The sequence below is a fragment of the Vicugna pacos genome, chromosome 3 (genome assembly GCF_048564905.1).
Source record: "Vicugna pacos chromosome 3, VicPac4, whole genome shotgun sequence".
In the NCBI taxonomy this organism is placed as follows: domain Eukaryota; kingdom Metazoa; phylum Chordata; class Mammalia; order Artiodactyla; family Camelidae; genus Vicugna; species Vicugna pacos.
The window spans coordinates 13,899,023-13,919,077 of NC_132989.1; the positions used below are offsets into that span (position 1 = coordinate 13,899,023).

A 20,055-nucleotide genomic window follows, 5' to 3' on the forward strand; every position below is an offset into this window, starting at 1 on the left:
GGTGTCCACTTCACTCTTCAGCCTAGTACCCATTTTATGGTTGCCTTCCTTCCACAAAGATGTCTCTGTACGTTCTAGATATCTCCTCTTTCGTGTTGCTTCTCCAATACTCATTTCCTGTCAAATCCTGGTTTTAGAAAAAAAATATGCTTTGCAAGGGAAACATCTTGATTGGTGAACTATAGACCATTCCTGTAATGGTTGGAAAACAGCAAAAGGCAGATGAAAAACAGCATCTTCTACCACAGTGAAATCTTGCTGAGTTAGTCTTAACAAACTAGAGGCTACAATTCCAGGTAATTTCAAAATTACCCCTAAGGAACTCAAGAGGAAAAAAAAACTAGTATTTAGTCACAGAGGTATAAATAGAGTCTTGAAAGACCACAAGCAAATCTATCATGATATAAATTACATCTTTCAAGTTGAGTTATGGATATTGATTTTCCCTCAATTTCCTACTTTTCTATTCTTTCTAATTTTTATTTTATAATGGATAAGACTACATAGAAACATAAACCCTGAAGATCCTTGGCATACCTAGAACCTTTCAGATGTTTTTCTCTTTGAGAAGTCACAGAGGGAAAAAGTTATAGAGTCCATGGAATTTAGTAAAAATAACAAATTAGTCAAATATTTTAGGATAACTACAGATAAGTCTTATACTCCTTACGGCAATATTGATGGATTCTGCAAAATTGAATTTTCTAATGAGATAGCTACCTCTGATTTACTTTTGGACTATTCCAGAGATTACTTAATTAGAGAAATGGTTCTGCCATTTTTACATACTAGGTCACAGGGTACATAAAATATTTATTCAACACACTTTTTTCCTTTCAATTTATAGCTCATTGAAGAAAGGGCCCTTTCATATTTCACTAATTACTTTGGGCCCTAGAATATCACTGTAACTGTAGTCACAGTAACTTCCAGCACCCATAACCAGTGGTACATTTGAAGTGTTCTTGGGCATGTTAGGCTGGTACTCACCTGTGGTGTGTAAGATTTTCTTCTGGAGGATTCTGATGAACCAAACTCTCTCCATGAGATCCTGATCCTTCAGTACTTGGGCAATACCTTGATCTTTCTTCCCTCTGGCTCTTTGGTGTTGTGTAGTGTTAAAATCAACTTTGATTGTTGCCTACTTCCTTTTGAAATGTTCTGAATTTCTTGACATTCAATTATTTAAAATTCAGATTTACTGTCAGAATACTCCCCCCTTAAAGGAGCAAACATACTTGGAGAGTAAAGGTCTTATTGCATTTCTCTCCCCACAGGGAATTCCAGACCCCAGCCAGTTGCCACTGGTAGCAAATTGGAAGACCTACGCTCTCTTTTTTGGAACAGCCATTTTTTCATTTGAAAGCATTGGTGTGGTAAGGTTTGAATTGGAGTAGACTTTCCCAGGTGCTGTGGGTGGCCTTCTGAACAGGAGCTGGGAGCTCTGAGTTACTGTGACCACACAGGAGAAATAACCTCTGACATCACTTGGGCCAGTTGTCACCAGCAGGAGAAAAGTAGGTTACACACAACAGAGAGGCAGTCAGGAGACAGTTTCATTCTTGCACCAATACATTTATTAAACATTTATCCTCATATCAAAATATGTTTCCTAATTTTTTAAAATCAAGATAAATGGAGGTATACAATTTAAATTATAGGATTTGATGAAACAAAGGAGTTTTACACTGGAAAGTACAGTCTATTTACAATGGATAATTGTATAGTCTCTACTTCCACACGTGAGGAAGGATAGGTGCTGTGTGTATACTCTTTTTCTTCCAGTTTTATTGAAATGTTATTGACATATAGCATTGTATAAGTTTAAGGTATACAGCATAATGATTTGACTTACATCATGAAATGATTATCACAAAAAGTTTGGTGAACGTGCATCATCTCATATAGACACAAAATTAAAGAAATAGAAAAAAATATTTTTCCTTGTGATGAGAACTCTTCAGATTTACTGAAGTTTCATTTAAAATACAGCATTGTTAATTATATTTATAATTCACCTACAGCACTATGTTAGTTCCTGTGAATCACAACACAGTGATTCAGTATTTCTATACATTTCAAAATGATCACAGGGTAAGTCTAGTTATGATACGTCATGATACAAAGATATCACGTAGTTTTTACTATGTTCCCCATACTGTTCATTTATTTTGTGCTGTGACTCATTTATTTTGCAACTGGAAGTTTGTACCTCTTGACCTCTGTCTACCTCTATATACCTCTATATTTTAAAGTTTACTTTTAATTTGTATACAGTACAGTTCATTTTTTTGGTGCACATTTCTGTAAGTTTTGAGAAATGCATAGAATCATCAGTGCACCACAATCAGGACGCAGAACAATTCCCTCACCACAGAATGCTCCCTTGTGCTGCCCACTTTGTAGTCAACTTCCCCCCATCTCCCACTAACCCCTGGCATCCACCTTCTGTTCTCTGTCTCTATTGTCTTATCTTTTCCAGAACGTCATCCACATGGGATCATACAGTATGTAACTTTTTAAGCCTGGCTTCTTTCACTTAGCTGCATGTAAGATCGTCCACGTGGCTGCATGCATCAGGAACTAGTCGCTTTCCACTGCTGAGCACCCACTGTATGGGCAACACCACCACTTGTTTATCCATTCACCTGTTAAAGGACGTTTAGGCTGTTTCTAGGTTCTGACGTTTATGAGTAATACTGCTGTAAGCATTTGTGTACAGAGTTTTGTGTGAACAGATGTTTTCATTTCTCTAGGAGTAGGTTTGTTAGGTCACATGTTAATGTGTTTAGCTTTATAAGAAATTGCCAAACAAGTTTCCAGAATGGCTGTACCATTTTGCATTCCCACCTAATGTATGAGCATTAGAGTTGCTTTGCATCTTCGCTAGTTCTTGTATGTATTTTCAGGTTTTTTTAATTTTAGCCTTCTGCTAAGGGTGGTGGTATTTGTGATTTAATTAGCATTTTACTAATGACCAATGATTTTGAGCATCTCTTTATGAGCTTATTTGACATCTGTATATCATCTTTGGTGTAGTGTCTTTCAAATCTTTTGCAACTTTTTAAAAAACTGAGTTACTGTCTTTTATTGCTGAGTTTTAAAAATTCTTTATACATTCCAAAAGCAAACTCTTTATTAAATATGTAATTTGTAGATATTTTCTCTGGTCTGTAACTTACCTTTTCCTTCTCTTTACAGTGTCTTTCACAAAGAAAAAGCTTTAATTTTGATCAAGTTCAACATATGAAAATTTTTCATTTGTGGATCCTGCTTTATCTAAAACACTTTGCCTAATCCAAAGTCACAAAGATTTTCCTCATATATTTTCTTCTAAATGTTTTATTGTTTTCATTGTACATTTAGATCTATGATCCATTCTGAGTTAATTAGTAAAAGTGTTCATAGGTTAAAGTTCAATTTTTTAAGAATGCCCAGTTATTCCAGCCTTATTTGTTGAAAAGACTACCTATTCTCCATTGAATTACCTTTGCATCTTTGTAAAAAGCTAGTTGATACACAAGTATGGGTCAGTCTCTGAGCTCCCTATTTCTGATTCATCAATCAGTGTGTTTGTCCTTTCATGAATACCAAAATGACTTTGAAGTGGTGTTTGGCTCCACCTTGCTAATGTACTACCCAGGGACCAGTCTTGGATGTAGATGGTGGTCTCCACGATAGGTTAGCTGTCAAAGCCTTTGCTTTGGTGCTTCACATCAGTTCATGTGCACCTCAGGGCTGAGCCCAGGACTTCATCCATAGATTTAGGGAATCACTTTATCTGGCTCTCTCCTTTCCAAGTTTTCCTGCACACTCACCCAGTGGTTTCTTTTTCTGGTCTTCTGGCTAAAAAGCCAGAGTTTTATCCTCCATGCCCTGTTACACACTTCTTGTGACTGGACCTAACTCTAGGGTTAAGCACTGAGAGAAAAAAGGGAAGAAAGTAATAGGGATTCCACCCAGGACAGCTCCCTGGGCTTGCAACCTGTGTGGCCATCTAGGGCCTTTAGAAGGATCCCACAGTTGGTTTAATGCTCTGCTTTCATTATCTTGAAATTCCCGATCTTTGATCAAGAGGCTCTGTATTGTCATTTTGCACTGGGTCCCACAAATTATGTAGCCAGTCCTGATTCCCCTCACACTCTGGATTCCCAAAGCCCCCTTTCCCTGTTCCTCTGCTCTGAGAGGAGTTTGCCTCAGATTTTTAGATGCCTGTGTAACCACCACAGTCACTAATACAGCAGACTGTTGCTTTGGACTGAGACTTGCCTTGGGGGTATGGCCTGGAGAGTTAAAAAAAAAAAAAAAGGAAGAAAAATAATAGGGATTCTCTCCATGCTGTCTGTCCCACAGGGTCCCCTATTTTAGGTCCTCTAACCAGAAAAGAGGTTTCTCTTTGAGTTTTCCCTGTCTGCATCCACTACATAGTTCCAGAATTTGGGCTCCCTTTGAGTCTAACTGGGAGACATGGGAAGAGAAAAAATCAAGAAATTCACTACCATAATGGCCATTTTTACTAGTTTTGAGCAATTCACCTTCTATTATATACTTTTCAGAGCCCATGTATAGTTGCTTTATGTTTTCTGTCCAGGGCTTTTAGTTTTAATCAGTGTGGCAGATATGATGCAGTGTGCTTACATCATCTGAACAGAACTAGAAGCACTTTATATTTAGAATTTTGGACAGTCATGGCAAAAAGAAGAGTACAGTGGTTGAGCAGATGGCTTTGGAGGCAGAATGTGCCAGAATCTTACTTTAGCCACAGGCTAATCTCTGAACTCTAATTCTTCAACTATAAAATGATGATAATACATGTTCAATAAGTATTTGTAGAACATCTACTATCTGCTAATGATTATTAGTATTACAGTTCAGATTATCTTTAGAAACCTTCTATCCCAGTCTCCAGTTTTACAGAAAAGAAGTCTAACCCCAGGGAGGGAAGAGGTCTTGAACTGGGTCACCAGCTGGGAACTGGCCCCAGTCGAGACCTTCCCACTCTGTGTGAATGGCCATTTATCTCTTTGATTGACTGGGGGCAGGGGAAGTCAGCTACTTACTATGATATGGCCTTGTGAAAAGATCGTTTTTAGCTTGGAGAATTTATGCAGCAAAAATGTAAGGCAGGGTAGAAAAGCTCAGGTTGGATTGTCTGCTCCCCACTTAATCCCTTGGACACTTTCCTGAGCACCTGCTACAATTAGGAACATACACCTAACCCAGAAGAAAGTGGAAATGCGCAGCCACGACCCTGACACGCACTCCCCTCAAGTGTCTTCCAATTGCATGGAGAGGAAGGGGAGGTGCTTATTGGACAAAAAAAGGATTTAAATATACCTAACATAAAATTTACCATCTTAACCATTTCTAAGTGTACAGTTCAGTGACACTAAGTACATTCACATTGTTATGCAACCATCATCACCATCCATCTTTTTTCATCTTTTAAAACTGAAACTGTGTACCCATTAAACAATAACTCCCCACTTCTCCTTTCCCCCAGCCCATAGAAACTACCAATCTACTTTCTGACTCTGTGAACTTGACTACTCCAGGGACCTCATATAAGTGGAATCACACAGTATCTGTCATTTTGTGATTGGCTTATTTCACTTAGCTTAATGTCTTCAATATTCATCCATGTTGTGGCATGTGTCAGAATTTCCTTCTTTTTAAAGGCTGAATAATATTCCATTGTATATATGAACTACTTTTTGTTTATGCATTGCTCCATCAATGGACCCTTGGATTGCTTCCAACTTTTGGCTACTGTGAATAATGCTGCTATGAACATAAGTGTACAAATACCTATGCAAATGTCTGCTTCCGATCCTTTTGTGAATATACCCAGAGGTGGCATGCCTTTCTTCTTTATGCTCCTATTTCTCAGTCTCCTCTTTTCTTACATAGTGATATTTCTGCAGGTTCTGCCCCTGGAAAACAAGATGAAGGATGCCCGCCGCTTCCCAGTCATCCTGTCTTTGGGGATGTCCATCATTACTGCCTTGTACATCAGCATCGGGACTCTAGGCTACCTGCGGTTCAGAAATGACATCAAGGCTAGCATAACCCTTAACCTGCCCAACTGCTGGTAACTCCATGGGCCCTCAGGCAGTGGAGACTCTGGGCTGGTAGAAATGGGAACACGTAGGTCACTTTCCCCTCCCCTCCACAGCTGGCAAACTGAGGTCCACAGGGAGCAGCAGAGCTGTCACTGGAAACCTGGGCTCTGGATTCTCTGTCCATGGAGCTCCTTCAACAACAGCCTCCCATGTTGAGAGAGGCCTTGATAGCTGAGCGTGAGGAAGGACCTAATTTAGGAAGAGAGGGGAGAAATGAGTCCTTGGTCATCTAAGGAGAGAAGGGGCATGGAAAGAGGGCAAGAGACAAGAGAGAGGAGCCGGTGGGTGGCTCCCGTTACATTTACTAAGGCTGTTACCAAGTCTTGCAGAGTAGCTAGGATGAAAAAGTAGTAAAACAAGAACCAATTGGGGAAGACCATTAGAATCTGTAAAATTTTTATGTTCAAATGACTGAATTCATGCAGCACTTTGCTGACCCAGACTTCAACAGTGCCATTTTTAAAGACACACAAACTCATATCACATTGTGCAGCACTTTCTTACATACTGAGGTATGTCATTAAATACAAGATGCCTGTCTTTTTAAGGGTCACTTGGAGGCTTAATTTATCTAAATAGGGCTCCCCCAAACTGATCAATGTCATTCATCAAACACGTACTGCATCCCAGTTACATGCAGCTGCTAGTCTAGATACATGGGGTGTGGAGGATGCTGATGTGAGTAGACTGTGATTTTGAGCTTCACTAACTTCCTCAGCTCATGATCCAATGGAAATGGGGAAGGGATAGTGTATGTACACAAGTGTGATACAGAACAGAAAAGGAAACCTTCCAGCATAGCAGAGAGACCTTGGGGACTTCCAAGGACAGAAAGTTCATCAGAATGGGGCAACAGGGAATCTTCTTGTCCAGCAAAACAACTCTACCCAAACCAGAACAACTATAGCTCCTCTGGATCCAGGTCTCAGTTGTACCAACTCTTAGCTCGTGGTCATGGGTGATTTACTTAACCAATCTGACCCTTGGCTTCCTCATCTATAAAGAAGAGTTATCATATGGATTAAGCTGAGTATGTCTAAAAGCATCTGGCATGTAGTACTTGATCAAAAGATGGGAATTTCAAAAAACAGGTGGGGTTTGCACAGATGGAAATGGAGTAGAGAGGGTGTTCCAGGCCTCAGAACTAGTGTGAGCAAGAAACACAGAAATGTGGATGTTAGTCTTTTTAAGATACAGGCTAAATATACACACAGACACAGACATACAGGTTTATTAAACATGGCAGGTACATCTACCACATTAGTGGGCTAAAGGAAAAAAGCCGTATCTCCATAAGTCAAAACAGTATAGATAAAACTCAACATCCCCCGTCAGATGCTCTCTCTGCCCGTAATCTGAGGCCTGCAAATAACCCTGTCTTTCCTTTTACCCCCATTCCCCACACAACCCTATTTGTGGACCACCTCTTCCCCCAAGGATTCAGGATTCTGCGTTCTTTCAACCTACTAGAAGCATTTGTTGAAGGCCTGCAATGTGCCAAGAGCTTTGGGGGATCCAGAGAATTCCTAAGGACAGACAGAGATCTCAAGGGACGAGATCTTTTACACCCAGGTTTTTTGGTTTTCACCACTTACCACTTGTCCCTCCCTGAGCAAGATACCTGGCCTGAGCCTCTCTTTCCTAAAATCTAAAATTCAGCATCAGGTGATAATGATTTGTAAAGGTGATATATTGAGATAGGTAGATAGATAGATAGATAGATAGATAGATAGATAGATAGATAGATAGATAATGGATATAGATATAGATAGATTGATTCATATCTCCATGCCTGAGTTTTTTTTTAGAGATGACCCTCTCAACTGTTCCATTTGAATCTATGGTACTTCACTCTATTTCCACTGCATGCTCTGCTGTGACTCCCTCTTGGCTCTTAGAAGGTCCCTCCCCATCATTTTTAGACAAGGAAACATTGACCCAAGGGACTGTTCCAAGGTCAGAGTTTAATGTCCAAGAAGGGCAGGTGTCAGAGCACATTGGCCTTAAGAGAGTATTGCTCTGGTTTGTCCTGCAGGCTGTACCAGTCGGTCAAGCTCCTCTACATCATTGGCATCCTGTGCACCTATTCCCTGCAGTTCTACGTCCCTGCAGAAATCATTATTCCCTTTGCCATCTCCAAGGTGTCACAGCGCTGGGCACTGCCTCTGGACTTGTCCATCCGCCTTGTCATGGCCTGCCTGACGTGTGAGTAGAAGGCAGAGCACCATGTTGCTCTTTTCCTGAGGGCTGTCAGGAATCCGAAATATGGTAGATGAACCAGCATTGAATGAGTACCAACTGCATTTTAGGGACTGTCCTAAGGCCTTACAAGTTGTAACTCATTTAAGCTTCAGGAACAACCTAATTTTTACATGTTCCTAATTAGACAGATTTACTGGTGTCCAGCTTGAGGGAGTGACAGCTTATCAAATAATAATCATAATAACTGACTTTTTTGTTAACACTTACTGTGTGCCAGTCACTGTGCTAAACTCTTTCTATTCCATATTTCATAGTAATTTTTTGTTTTGGGGGGAGGGCAGTAATTAGGCTTATTTATTTATTTAATGGAGGTACAGGGGATCAAACCCAGGACCTCATGCATGCTAAGCACGTGCTCTACCACTGAGCTATACCCTCCCCACCCCCATATTTCATAGTATTTTATTCAGTCCTTGCAGGAGCTCTTATGAGGTAGTACCATGATAAACCCTACTTTATAAATGAGAAAACTGAAGCAGGGAGTGACAAGCAATTGGGAAGAAAGTGCCAGAGATGGAATTTGAACCCAAGTCATCTAAGTCCAGACCCTTCACCTCCAGGACAGAGATTGAAAATGGCAGCTAGTGAGTCTAGTTTGGCAGCAGAGGTATATTGTTTCACCCTCACAGCATTGTATAAATTTGGGCCAACATTAAAAACGTGGGAGAGCTCAGATACAAATGCAAATTTCTAATGTTTTGGAAGAAAAATAAAATGATTTGGCAGTTCTCCATTGGCAGCAGTCAAGTGGAGCTCCTTGCCCCACAATGGGCCCGTGTTCATCTGCTGGCATCGGCTGGCTCCACTCATCCCCTCAGCAGCCCTCCCTGTGCTCCAGGCCCTATGAGCCAGGGTACCTCTTTCTGCTAGTATTTTAGCAGGGGCAAAGATGATAGAGATTCCTGCATTGTGCGTGGCATGGTCTAATTGTGCCTAAAGTTCCTTTAAATGTGATTCTTGCTCTGCTAAACCAGCCCATATAAGTCATGGGACACTGATTTTCTTCCTTTGAAGTCATTCGTTCCCAATTTGCCCTAGGAAGCAGAATACTAGAGACTCCAGAAGGATCAATTAATTTTCCCCAAATAAGAAGATAACAATTCCTTAGGCATGCATTCCTTTTGCATGCATTGCCCCAGCCAGTACATATGAGTAAATAAACTGAAGCAATAATAAAGATAACTTTTCTAAGTGCTTTACATGAATTAACTCATGTAAAATTAACACCATTTGTAGTATGAACCATGATACCTAAAAAGATCAATACTGTCCCCATTTGACAGATTAGGAAACAAACTGAGAAAGGTTTGGAGACTTAACAAGACCACGCAAAGAGAGGCCAGAATCCTGCCTTCCAGCTCTACTTTCTTCTGTTATACCACACTCTATCACAGGAGACTTAGGGGAGGCTTCTGGGCTTTCTTGATAACCAGGAAGGTTGTCCAATGAGTAAAATTAAAAATGTAAAGACAAATGAACATAAATACAAAACAGAAACAGACTCATAGACATAGAATACAAACTTGTGGTTGCCAGCGAAGAGGAAAGTGGGAAGGGACAAACGGGGAGTTTGAAATTTGTAGATACTGACAGGTATATATAGAATAGATAAACAAGATTGTGCTGTATAGCACAAGGAAACGTATACAAGATCTTGTGGTAGCTCACGGTGAAAAAGAATGTGACAATTAGTATATGTATGTTCATGTATAACTGAAAAATTGTGCTCTACACTGGAAATTGACACAACATAGTAAACTGACTATAACTCAATAAAATAAATTTTTTTAAAAGTATAGATATATATTACCTGTTGGGTCTAGGAACCTTTGAAGCAATAAATTAATTTTTTTTAAATGTAAAAGCCCAGGCCTATAAAACATCCTACTAAAAAAATATATGTATATGTATATAATTTCAAAATCTTTGGGTTTTAGTGTTTCTTTGTTAGATGTTTTCTGACATGTATGTAAAACCTGGAGAAGATACTCCTTTAAAGAGACTCTGATCTTATTCCAACTGAAGACCCCTCTCTCCTATAAATAATTTCACATTCTAATTGTTTGCAGGAAAGAGGTGTTTGTATTCATGTTAATTATTAAAATATTAGCTCCACAAAGGCAGCAGAGTTTTTTTGTCTGTTTTGGACATTGATATTTCCAAACAGCTGGGACAGTTCCCAGCACTGTTATTTAGTGTTATTTATTAAGTAATAGCTTAATCATTGAACATGTAGAGATTTGAAATGCACCTCTCTGGCATAAAAATTATTTTAAGCTAAAAACATTAGAGCTAGTAGCCATAGCAGAGGAAAAAGCTTAATCTAAACTTCCTTTGCTGAATTCAGCAAGAACTTCTGAAAAATACAGGCACCATAAATCCCCTTTCTGGGAGGTTTTCAGCCAGAAAGGAGACTAACCATCATCACAGACTGAGTACTTACTTAAATAAACTATCAGAGAATGTCATACCTTTCACTTGTTTTTTCATGGAATCTATTTCTCCCTGATCCAGTTCCCCTTATGAAATGGGTATATAAACCCCTATCTTTGTTTGGGGACCCAATTCTTGGAAGGCTCCTAGCTCTAAATAAACGTTGTCTTTCTTCTTGTTAATCTTCTATTGTCAAATTCTCAGGCCCCCAGATCACTGAACCTAAATGAGTGGAGAGAAAGTTTTTCCTCCCAACAATATGAGTGTATATATTTGAAAAATAATTATTTGAAAAATGATTGAAAGGAGACGCAACAAAATTTTAATGCACAACCTCCAGTGAATGTGATTGAGGGTGTTACAGGAGTTTTGACTTTTTCTTTATGTAACTGAATATATGAGAAACATCTGGTTTATGTTTTAAGAAAAGGATTTTTAAAACAAACTTTAAAACTTTGGCTAAGCCTGGAAAGATCCATCTATCCTGTATCATCTCCTGCAGGCATCTTGGCCATCCTTGTCCCCCGCCTGGACCTGGTTCTCTCCCTGGTGGGCTCCGTGAGCAGCAGTGCCCTGGCCCTCATCATCCCACCCCTCCTGGAGATCGTCACCTACTACTCAGAGGGTATGAGCCCCCTCACCATCATCAAGGACGCCCTGATCAGCATCCTGGGCTTCGTGGGCTTTGTGATGGGTACTTACCAGGCCCTGGACGAGCTGATCCAGTCAGAACACCTTCTCACCTTTCCCAACTCCACCACTTTTACTTAGTGAAAATGGCACTGCTTCTTACCCACCAGCACCTGACTTTTAATGATATAAACCTCTTTTATATGCATTTATATGTGTTTTGCTGTTTTACCTTTCTCTGGGCTAAGCCACAGTGAAACAAGCACAGACTCACCAGCTACAAAGTCTAGATGGTAATTTTTTACCTTTTTTCTTTTCTTCCACCTCTAGCTTTCCACTACATTGAGAGCTCTCCCATGGAAATCTCTTATTTCCATCCAACTTTTTGGCAATTCACATGATGAATTTCATACCTTGAGGGGGTTATGCAAGAGGAAGCTACCAGGGGGTATCCAAGAAGCAGCAGCTGACAGAAGGAGGTGCAGCCAGCTAAGGCTGATCATGATTTGACAGACAAAGGGTTTCCTCTTTTCCAGATCTGTTTAAAGAGCAAAGATGAGGAGTGGGGACATATCCATAATCCAGCAAGTTGTCACAGCTCCATTGTCAGAGGAGCTCCATTGCCAGAGGTCCAATGTAAGCTGCAAATCTCAGACAAAAAGGAGCCATCATATTTAAGTCTGGGGCAATAAACCTTCTAAACTACTAGATAAAGTTTGGCCCAGTTTAAAGACCTCAACAAAGGACAGGCATCATGGAAGTGGATGTAACAATGGCAGGCAGGAGGGGATGGACAATGACATTATTTAACATTATTTACCTCTTAATTCTTTTTTTAAATTGAAGTATAGTTGATTTACAATGTTATGTTAGTTTCAGGAGTACAGTAAAGGCCAAAAGGCACATGAAAAGATGCAAAAGATGCTCAATATAGCTATTATTAGAGAAATGCAGATTAAAACCACAATGAGGTATCATCTCACACCAGTCAACAAGCATTCTTGATTACCTACACTATGCCAAGCACAGTTCAAAGCTCTTATAGTAGATTATAAAAATAGCCACAGATTCCTCTTGACAGTGTATCTTTGCAGCTTCTCCTGTCAAGAGGTGAAATCTATATCTCTACCCTTTGAATCTTTTCTTGGCCTTGTAACTTGCTTTGGCCAATGGGACATTAATAAATGTGACGTAAACAGATGTTTGGTGGTGGCTTGTGCATCGGGACCTTCATCTCGATGCTCTGTGGAGCCAGGAGCACCAGGTGAAGAAGCCAGGGCTAGCCTACCTGGAGAATGAGAGACCATGTGGAGCAGAAATGAATCATCCCAGGTGAGCCCCATCTCCCAGAACAACCAGGCTGCTGACTTCTGACACGTAAGTGAAGTATCCTAGACTATATACAGCCCTAGTCAAGCTGGCCCAGCCCATAGGTATTGCTCAGATGATTCACAGAATTATGAGAAATAATAAATGTGTTTAGTTTTAAGGTATAAGATGTGGAAGTTTTTATGCAGTGAAAGCCAACTGATACTTCTCTCCAAAGAGGATACAGGAATGAGTAAGAAAAGAATCTCTGTCCTCAAGCTGACCTGCTGTCTACTGGGAAAGAATGACAGGTCATCAACTAAGTCACTACCATCATAGGTCCTTATAAGGTCAGGGGGACACTAACTGTTCTGGAGTACTGAGCATGACTTTCCCAGGTGGCACCATTTGAGCTGGATTTTGAGTAGAACTTGGGTCTCCCAACACTGAATCTGGTCCTCCTTCCTCTCAGTCCTGCTGCCTTGACAATACTGTGCCTTTCCTCATGTCTGAGCTTGGCTGGCAACCAGGGGCCCATCAACCCAACACACCACGTCAACTTTCCTGGTGGTTACCACTCCCTCCATCCCCACTAAAACTACTAAAATTTGGAAAAGGCACCTAGATAAATGAGATGTTGTAGGCAGATCTGTAGTTCATTGGTGGTAGGGAATTTCTCATTACATTCTCTGTGGTTTGAGGGAGTGACCCATGCTTGTTTCAGCCTCGGTTTTAAGGGAACATTTTTAAAAACCCCTTCCTCCTTATTTTCATCCATTATCCTCCCTGCACAACCTTGGGAAGGTATGGAAGGGATGGAGCGTCTGTCCTAATTTCCAAGTCCTAGTCTCTTCTTCTGTGTTACTTTCTACCTGCTAGATTTCCAGAAGGTATTTCATGAACACAAGCTCTGTAGTCTGCAGAGTACCTGCTGGGAGATGGGACACTCAGAGCCTGTGCAGTGGTCCACAGCTCACTTGGCCAGAGGGCTGAGTCATCGTTTCTGCACGTTGCTTCTGTGTTTCATCAGAAGACCCAAAGGACTTCTACTGATTGGCTCAAGGCCTTGGCAAAGTTCATTTCCTCCCACTGAACTTGTCTTCCACCCTACTCAACTATCACCCCACCCAACCTTGCTAAATTTAAGATTATTTTCTCTGTTATTAAAAAATGGTCACACTCATTCTCCAAGAAGCCCCTACTGTGCAAGATTATCAGAATAATCTTATCATTTAGATCAATTTGGCAAAAGTTACATCTTGGAAAGAAAAAATAAATGTAGTAACATTAGTAGTACCAATAAAAGCAAGCTAGAAGTCTCATTAGTAATTGTCAGCAACACTAAAGAATACCAACTGTTAGAATTCTGTTTGATTTATGACAAACCTACAGCCAGCATAATACTCAATGTTGAAAAACTGAAAGCCTTCCCACTAAAATCTGGAACAAAACAAGGATGTCCACTCTCACCACCTCTATTCAACATAGTCTTGGAAGTCCTAGCCACAACAATCAAGCAAGAAAAAGAGATAAAAGAGATCCAAATTGGAAGAGAAGAGGTAAAATTGTTGTTGTATGCAGATGACATGATACTATATATAGAAAACCCTAAAAGCTCCACACAAAAACTACTAGAGCTGATAAAAGACTTCAGCAAGGTAGCAGGATACAAGATTAACACACAAAAAATCAGTTCCATTTCTTTACACTAACAATGAATTAACAAGAAAAGAAAGTAAAGAAATAATCCCTTTTAAAATCGCATCCAAAACAATAAAATACTGAGGAATATATCTGACCAAGCAGATGAAAGAGTTATACATGGAGATCTACAAAACATGGATTATGGAAATGAAAGATGACTTAAAGAAATGGAAAGATATCCCATGATCTTCAATTGGAAGAATCACTACTGTTAAAATGGCCCTACTATCCAAGGCAATCCACAGATTTAATGTGATCCCTATCAAATTACCCATGACATTTTTCACAAAACTAGAACAAATAACCCTAAAATTTATATGGAATCATAAAAGACCAGGTATTGCCAAAGCAATACTGAAGAAAAAGAATGAAGCTGGAGGAATAACCCTCCCAGACTTCAGGCAGTACTACAGAGCTACAGTCATCAAAACAGCATGGTATTGGTATGAAAACAGACATATGGATCAATGGAACAGAATAGAGAGCCCAGAAATAAATCCACAGGCCTATGATCAATTAATCTTTGACAAAGGAGGCAAGAATATACAATGGAGAAAAGACAGTCTCTTCAGCAAGTGGTGCTGGGAAAACTGGATAGCAGCCTGTAAATCATTGAAGTTAGAAAATGTCCTCACACTATACACAAAAATAAACTCAAAATGGCTTCCAGACTTAAATATAAGACAAGAAGTGATAAATCGCCTAAAAGAAAACATAGGCAAAACATTCTCTGACATAAATCTTAGCAATGTCCTCCTAGGGCAGTCTACCCAGTCAATAGAAATAAGAGGAAACATTAACAAATGGGGCCTAATTAAACTTACAAGGTTTTGCACAACAAAGGAAACCATAAGCAAAACCAAATGACAACCTATGGAATGGGAGAAAATATTTGCAAATGATGTGACTCACAAAGGCTTAATTTCCAGCATATATAAATAGCTCATACAACTTAATAACAAAAAAAACAAACAACCCAACCCAAAAATGGGAGGAAGACCTAAACAAGCATTTCTCCAATGAAGACATACAAATGGCCAATAGACACATGGAAAAATGTTCAAATCACTAATTATCAGAAAAATGCAAAGCAAAACTACAATGAGGTATCACCTCACACCAGTCAGAATGGCCATCCTTAAAAAGTCCACAAACTAGAGAGGGTGTGGAGAAAAGGGAACCCTCCTACACTGCTGGTGGGAATACAGTTTGGTGTAGCTGTTATAGAAAACAATATGGAGATTCCTCAGAAAACTAAAAACGGATTTACCATTTGATCCAGCAATGCCACTCCTGGGCGTATATCTGGAGGGAACTCTAATTTGAAAAGATACATGCACCCCAATGTTCATAATAGAACTGTATACAATATCCAGACATGGAAGCAACCTAAATGGCCATCGACAGATGACTGGTTAAAGAAGTTGTGGTATATTTATACAATGGAATACTATTCAGTGTTAAAAAAGAATAAAATAATGCCATTTGCAGCAACATGGATGGACCTAGAGATTGTCATTCTCAGCAGAAACCCTACAGGCCAGGAGAGAGTAGAATGACCTTCTCAAAATACTGAAAGATAAAAACTGTCACCCAAGAATATTCTATCCAGCAAAGTTATCATTCAGATATGAAGGAGAAATACTTTCCTAGAAAAACAGAAGCTGAGGCAGTTTATCAACACTAGACTTGCCTTACAAGATATGTTGAAATTAGCTCTTCTATCAGAAATAAAAAGGTAAAAATGCACAAGACTTTGAGCAAGGTGATAGACAATCAGAAAACTGCAGCTCTTATTATCAGAATAGGTTTTTAAACACCTTATTATAGCATGAAGCTTAAGGGAGATAGAAAGCAAGCAGAAAAATAACTATAGCTACATTTCAATTTGGTAACAAACCCACAACATAAAAAAAGATAACTTGAGACAACAAAATATAAAAGAGGAAGAGGAGAAGGATGGAATCTGTATTGGTAAATGAAAATAAGATGCTATCAGCTGAAATAGGATTTTTATCTAAGAAACATTTTATACAAACCTCAGGGTAAGCACAAAACATAAACATATAGCAGAGACACAAAATGTAAAAAAGAAGGAACTAAGAAAGGCATTATAGAAAACCACCAACCAAACAGCAGACAGAAGCACAAGGAAAAAAGAAACAATGGAGATATAGATCAACCAGAAAACAAAGACAAAATGGCAGTACTAAGTCCTCATCTATCAATAATCACCCTAAATAAGTGGATTGAATTCACAATCAAGAGACACACAGTGGCTGGATATTATAAAAAAACAAGACCCAGCTGTGTGCTGCCTCCAAGAGACTCACTTCAGCTCTAAAGACAAACATAGGCTTAACAGAAGCTGATACTCTTAGCAAATGCCAGCCAAAAGAAAGTGGATAGCCATACTAACATAAGATGAAATAGACTTCAAGCCGAAAAAGGTAACAAGAGACAAAATGGACAGTATATAATAATAAAGGGGACAATTCATTAAGAAGACATAACAGAGATTAGTAAATATACCCCATCACAAGAACATCTAAAATATGTATAACGATTAGTAACAGACCTAAAGGTAGAAATTGACAGCAACACTATAAAAGCCGGGGACTTAAATACCGTATTTATGTCAGTGGATAGGTCTTCCAGCTAAAGTCAATAAGGAAACAGTAGCCTTAAATGAAAAATTAGACCAGATTTCTATAGAACATTCTATCCAAATGCAGCAGAATGTACATTCTTCTCAAGTGCATGCAGAACTTTCTTAAGGATAGACCATGTGTTGGGACACAAAACAAGTTTCAATAAATATAAGAAGCTTGAAATCATATCAAGCATTTTTTCCAATCCTAATAGAATGAAACTAGAGATCAACTACAAGAAGAAAATTGAAAAAAATTACAAATATGGGGAGACTGAACAACATGCTACTGAACAACTATTGGTTCAATAAAGAAATTAAAGGAGAAATCAAAAATTACCTGAAGATAAGTGAAAATGAAAATACGACACACCAAAATCTATGGGTTACATCAAAGGCAGTACTGAGGGGGAAGTATATAGCAATATAGGTCTACCTCAAGACACAGTAAAAAGCTCAAATAAACCATCTAACTTTATACCTAAAAGAAGTAGAAAAAGTAGAACAAATAAAACCCAAAGTTAGTAGAAAAAAGGAAATAATAAAAATCAGAACAGGAATAAAAGAAATAGAGACTAAAAAGACAATGGAAAAGACAATGAAACTAACAACTGGTTCTTTGAAGAGGTGAACAAAATTGACAAACCATTAGGTAGATTTACTAATTAAAAAAGAGAAGGGCCTGTTAAAATCAGAAATGAAAATGGAGAAATAACATTGAAAACCACAGAAATATAAAGGTGTATAAGAGAATATTCTGAACAGCTATACACCAACAAATTGGACAACTTAGAAGAAATGGACAAATTCTTATAATCGTACAACCTTCCAAGAATGAATCATGAATAAATAAAAAATCTGAATAGACTGATCACTAACACAGACATTGAAAGAGTAACTAAAAAGCTCCCCAAAAGCAAAAGTTCAGGACCAGACAGCTTCACAGGTGAATTCTACCAGACATTCGAAGAATTTAATACCTGTCTGTCTCAAACTCTCCCAAAAAGAGAAGGGAATGCTTCATAACTCATTTTATGAGGCTAACACTACCTTGATACTAAACCAAAGACAACACACAGAAAAGACAATTACGGGTAATATATCTAGTGATAGACACAAAGATTCTCAGCAAACTATTAGCAAACTGAATTCAACAATATATCAATATTCAAGTTGGATTTATTCCAGAGATGCAAGGATGATTCAACATCTACAAATCAATCAGTGTGATACACCACATTAATAAAATGAAGGATAAAAACCATATGATCATTTCAATAGATGCAGAAAAAGCATTTGACAAGACTCAATGCCCATTTATGATAAAAATTCTCAATAGAGTGGGTGGAGGAGGAATGTACCTAAACGTGATAAAAGCTATATATGACAAACCCACAGCTAACATTATACTCAATGGTGAAAAACTGAAATCTGTCCCTCTAAGATCAGGACCAAGACAAGGACTCCCACTCTCACCACTCTTATTCAACATTGTATTGGATGTCCTAGCAGAGTAACTGGGCAAGAATGAATGAATGAATGAATGAATGAATGAATAAATAAAAGAAACCCAAACTGGAAAGGAAGAAGTAAAACTGTCACTATTTGCAGATGACATGATTATATATGTGTGTATAAAACCCTAAAGACTCCACCAAAAATACTATGTGAAATAGTAAACAAATACAATAAAGTTGCAGGAGATAAAATCAATATACAAAAATCTGTTGCATTTCGATATACTGACAAAGAGCTAGCTGAAATAGAAATTAGGAAAACAATCCCATTTACAATCCCAACAAACAGAGTAAAATGCCTAGGAATAAATTTAACCAAGGAGGCAAAAGACTTGTACACTGAAAACTGTAATTTATTATTTAAAAAATTGAAGACACAAATAAATGGAAAAATACTCCATGCTCATGGAATGGAAGAAGTAACATTGATAAAATGTCCATATTACCTAAAGCAATCTGTGGATTCAATGCAATCCTATCAAAATTTCAACATTTTTCACAGAAATAGGAAAAAATTCTAAAATTTATGAGGAACCACAAAAGACCCTAAATAGCCAAAACAATCCCGAGAAAAAAGAACAAAGCTGGAGGTATCACACTCCCTGATTTCAAACCATATGACAAAGCCACAGTGATCAAAAGTGGTATAAACAGTAAAACAGATACATAGCTCAATGGAACAGAATTGACAGCCCAGAAATAAACTCACACATACATGGGCAATTAATTTACAACAGAGGAGCAAACAACATACAGTGGAGAAAGGACAGTCTTTTCAATAAATAGTGTTGGAAAAACTGGACAGCCACATGCAAAGAAATGAAACAACTGCTATCTTACACCATACACAAAAATCAAACCAAAGTGGATTAAAGACTTGAATATAAGACCTGAAACCATAAAACTCCTAGAAGAAAACATAGGCAGTACACTCTTTGACGTCAGTCTTAGCAAGACCTTTCTAGATATGTCTCCTCAGACAAGGGAAACAAAAGCAAAAATAAATAAACAGGACTACAGCAAACTTAAGTTTCTGCACAACAAAGGAAAACATCAATAATATCCAGTAAGGGGTTAATATCTAAAGTGTATCAAGAATTCATTCAAGTCAACAACAACAAAAAATCCATTTAAAAAGGGGGCAGAGGAGCTGAATAGACATTTTTCCAAAGAAGAAATAAAGATGACCAACAAGAGCATGGAAAGGTGCTCAACATCACTAATTAAGAAAATTCAGATCAAAACCACAAGATATCACCTCACACTTGTCAGAATGACTGTCATCAAAAAGATAAATAAAAGTGTTGGTGAGAAAGTAGAGAAAAGGGAAGCCTTATGTACTGTTGGTGGGAATGTAAATTGGTGCAGCCACTATGGAAAACAGTATGGAGGTTCCTCAAAAAACTAAGAACAACTACCATATGACCCA

At 38.5% G+C, this 20,055-nt stretch overlaps 1 protein-coding gene and 1 long non-coding RNA gene across 7 annotated transcripts in view; one reads left to right on the top strand and one right to left on the bottom strand.

The window, feature by feature from the left end:
- Nucleotides 1–11,890, top strand: part of LOC102540475 (proton-coupled amino acid transporter 2) — a 135,120-nt gene extending 123,230 nt beyond the window's left edge. For 2 of the 5 annotated variants that reach the window (XM_072954358.1, XM_072954367.1), the window contains exons 10-13: nt 1,278–1,376; nt 5,925–6,059; nt 8,158–8,327; nt 11,320–11,890. In XM_072954358.1, coding sequence (XP_072810459.1) covers nt 1,278–1,376; nt 5,925–6,059; nt 8,158–8,327; nt 11,320–11,704 — 789 coding nt within the window. In that variant the 3' untranslated portion in view covers nt 11,705–11,890. Of the gene's footprint in view, nt 1–1,277; nt 1,377–5,924; nt 6,092–8,157; nt 8,328–11,319 lie in introns of all 5 variants that reach the window. The other 3 variants (XM_072954364.1, XM_006204615.4, XM_072954377.1) reach the window with 2 other exon arrangements.
- Nucleotides 1–20,055, bottom strand: part of LOC140691277 (uncharacterized) — a 21,747-nt gene continuing 1,692 nt past the window's right edge. Inside the window, exons 3-5 of one of the 2 annotated variants that reach the window (XR_012066859.1) lie at nt 11,861–11,985; nt 991–6,311; nt 1–192 (exon numbers count right to left, since the gene is read on the bottom strand). This is a non-coding gene — a long non-coding RNA (uncharacterized lncRNA). Of the gene's footprint in view, nt 193–990; nt 6,312–8,285; nt 8,370–11,860; nt 11,986–20,055 lie in introns of those variants that run through there. The other variant, XR_012066862.1, reaches the window with a different exon arrangement.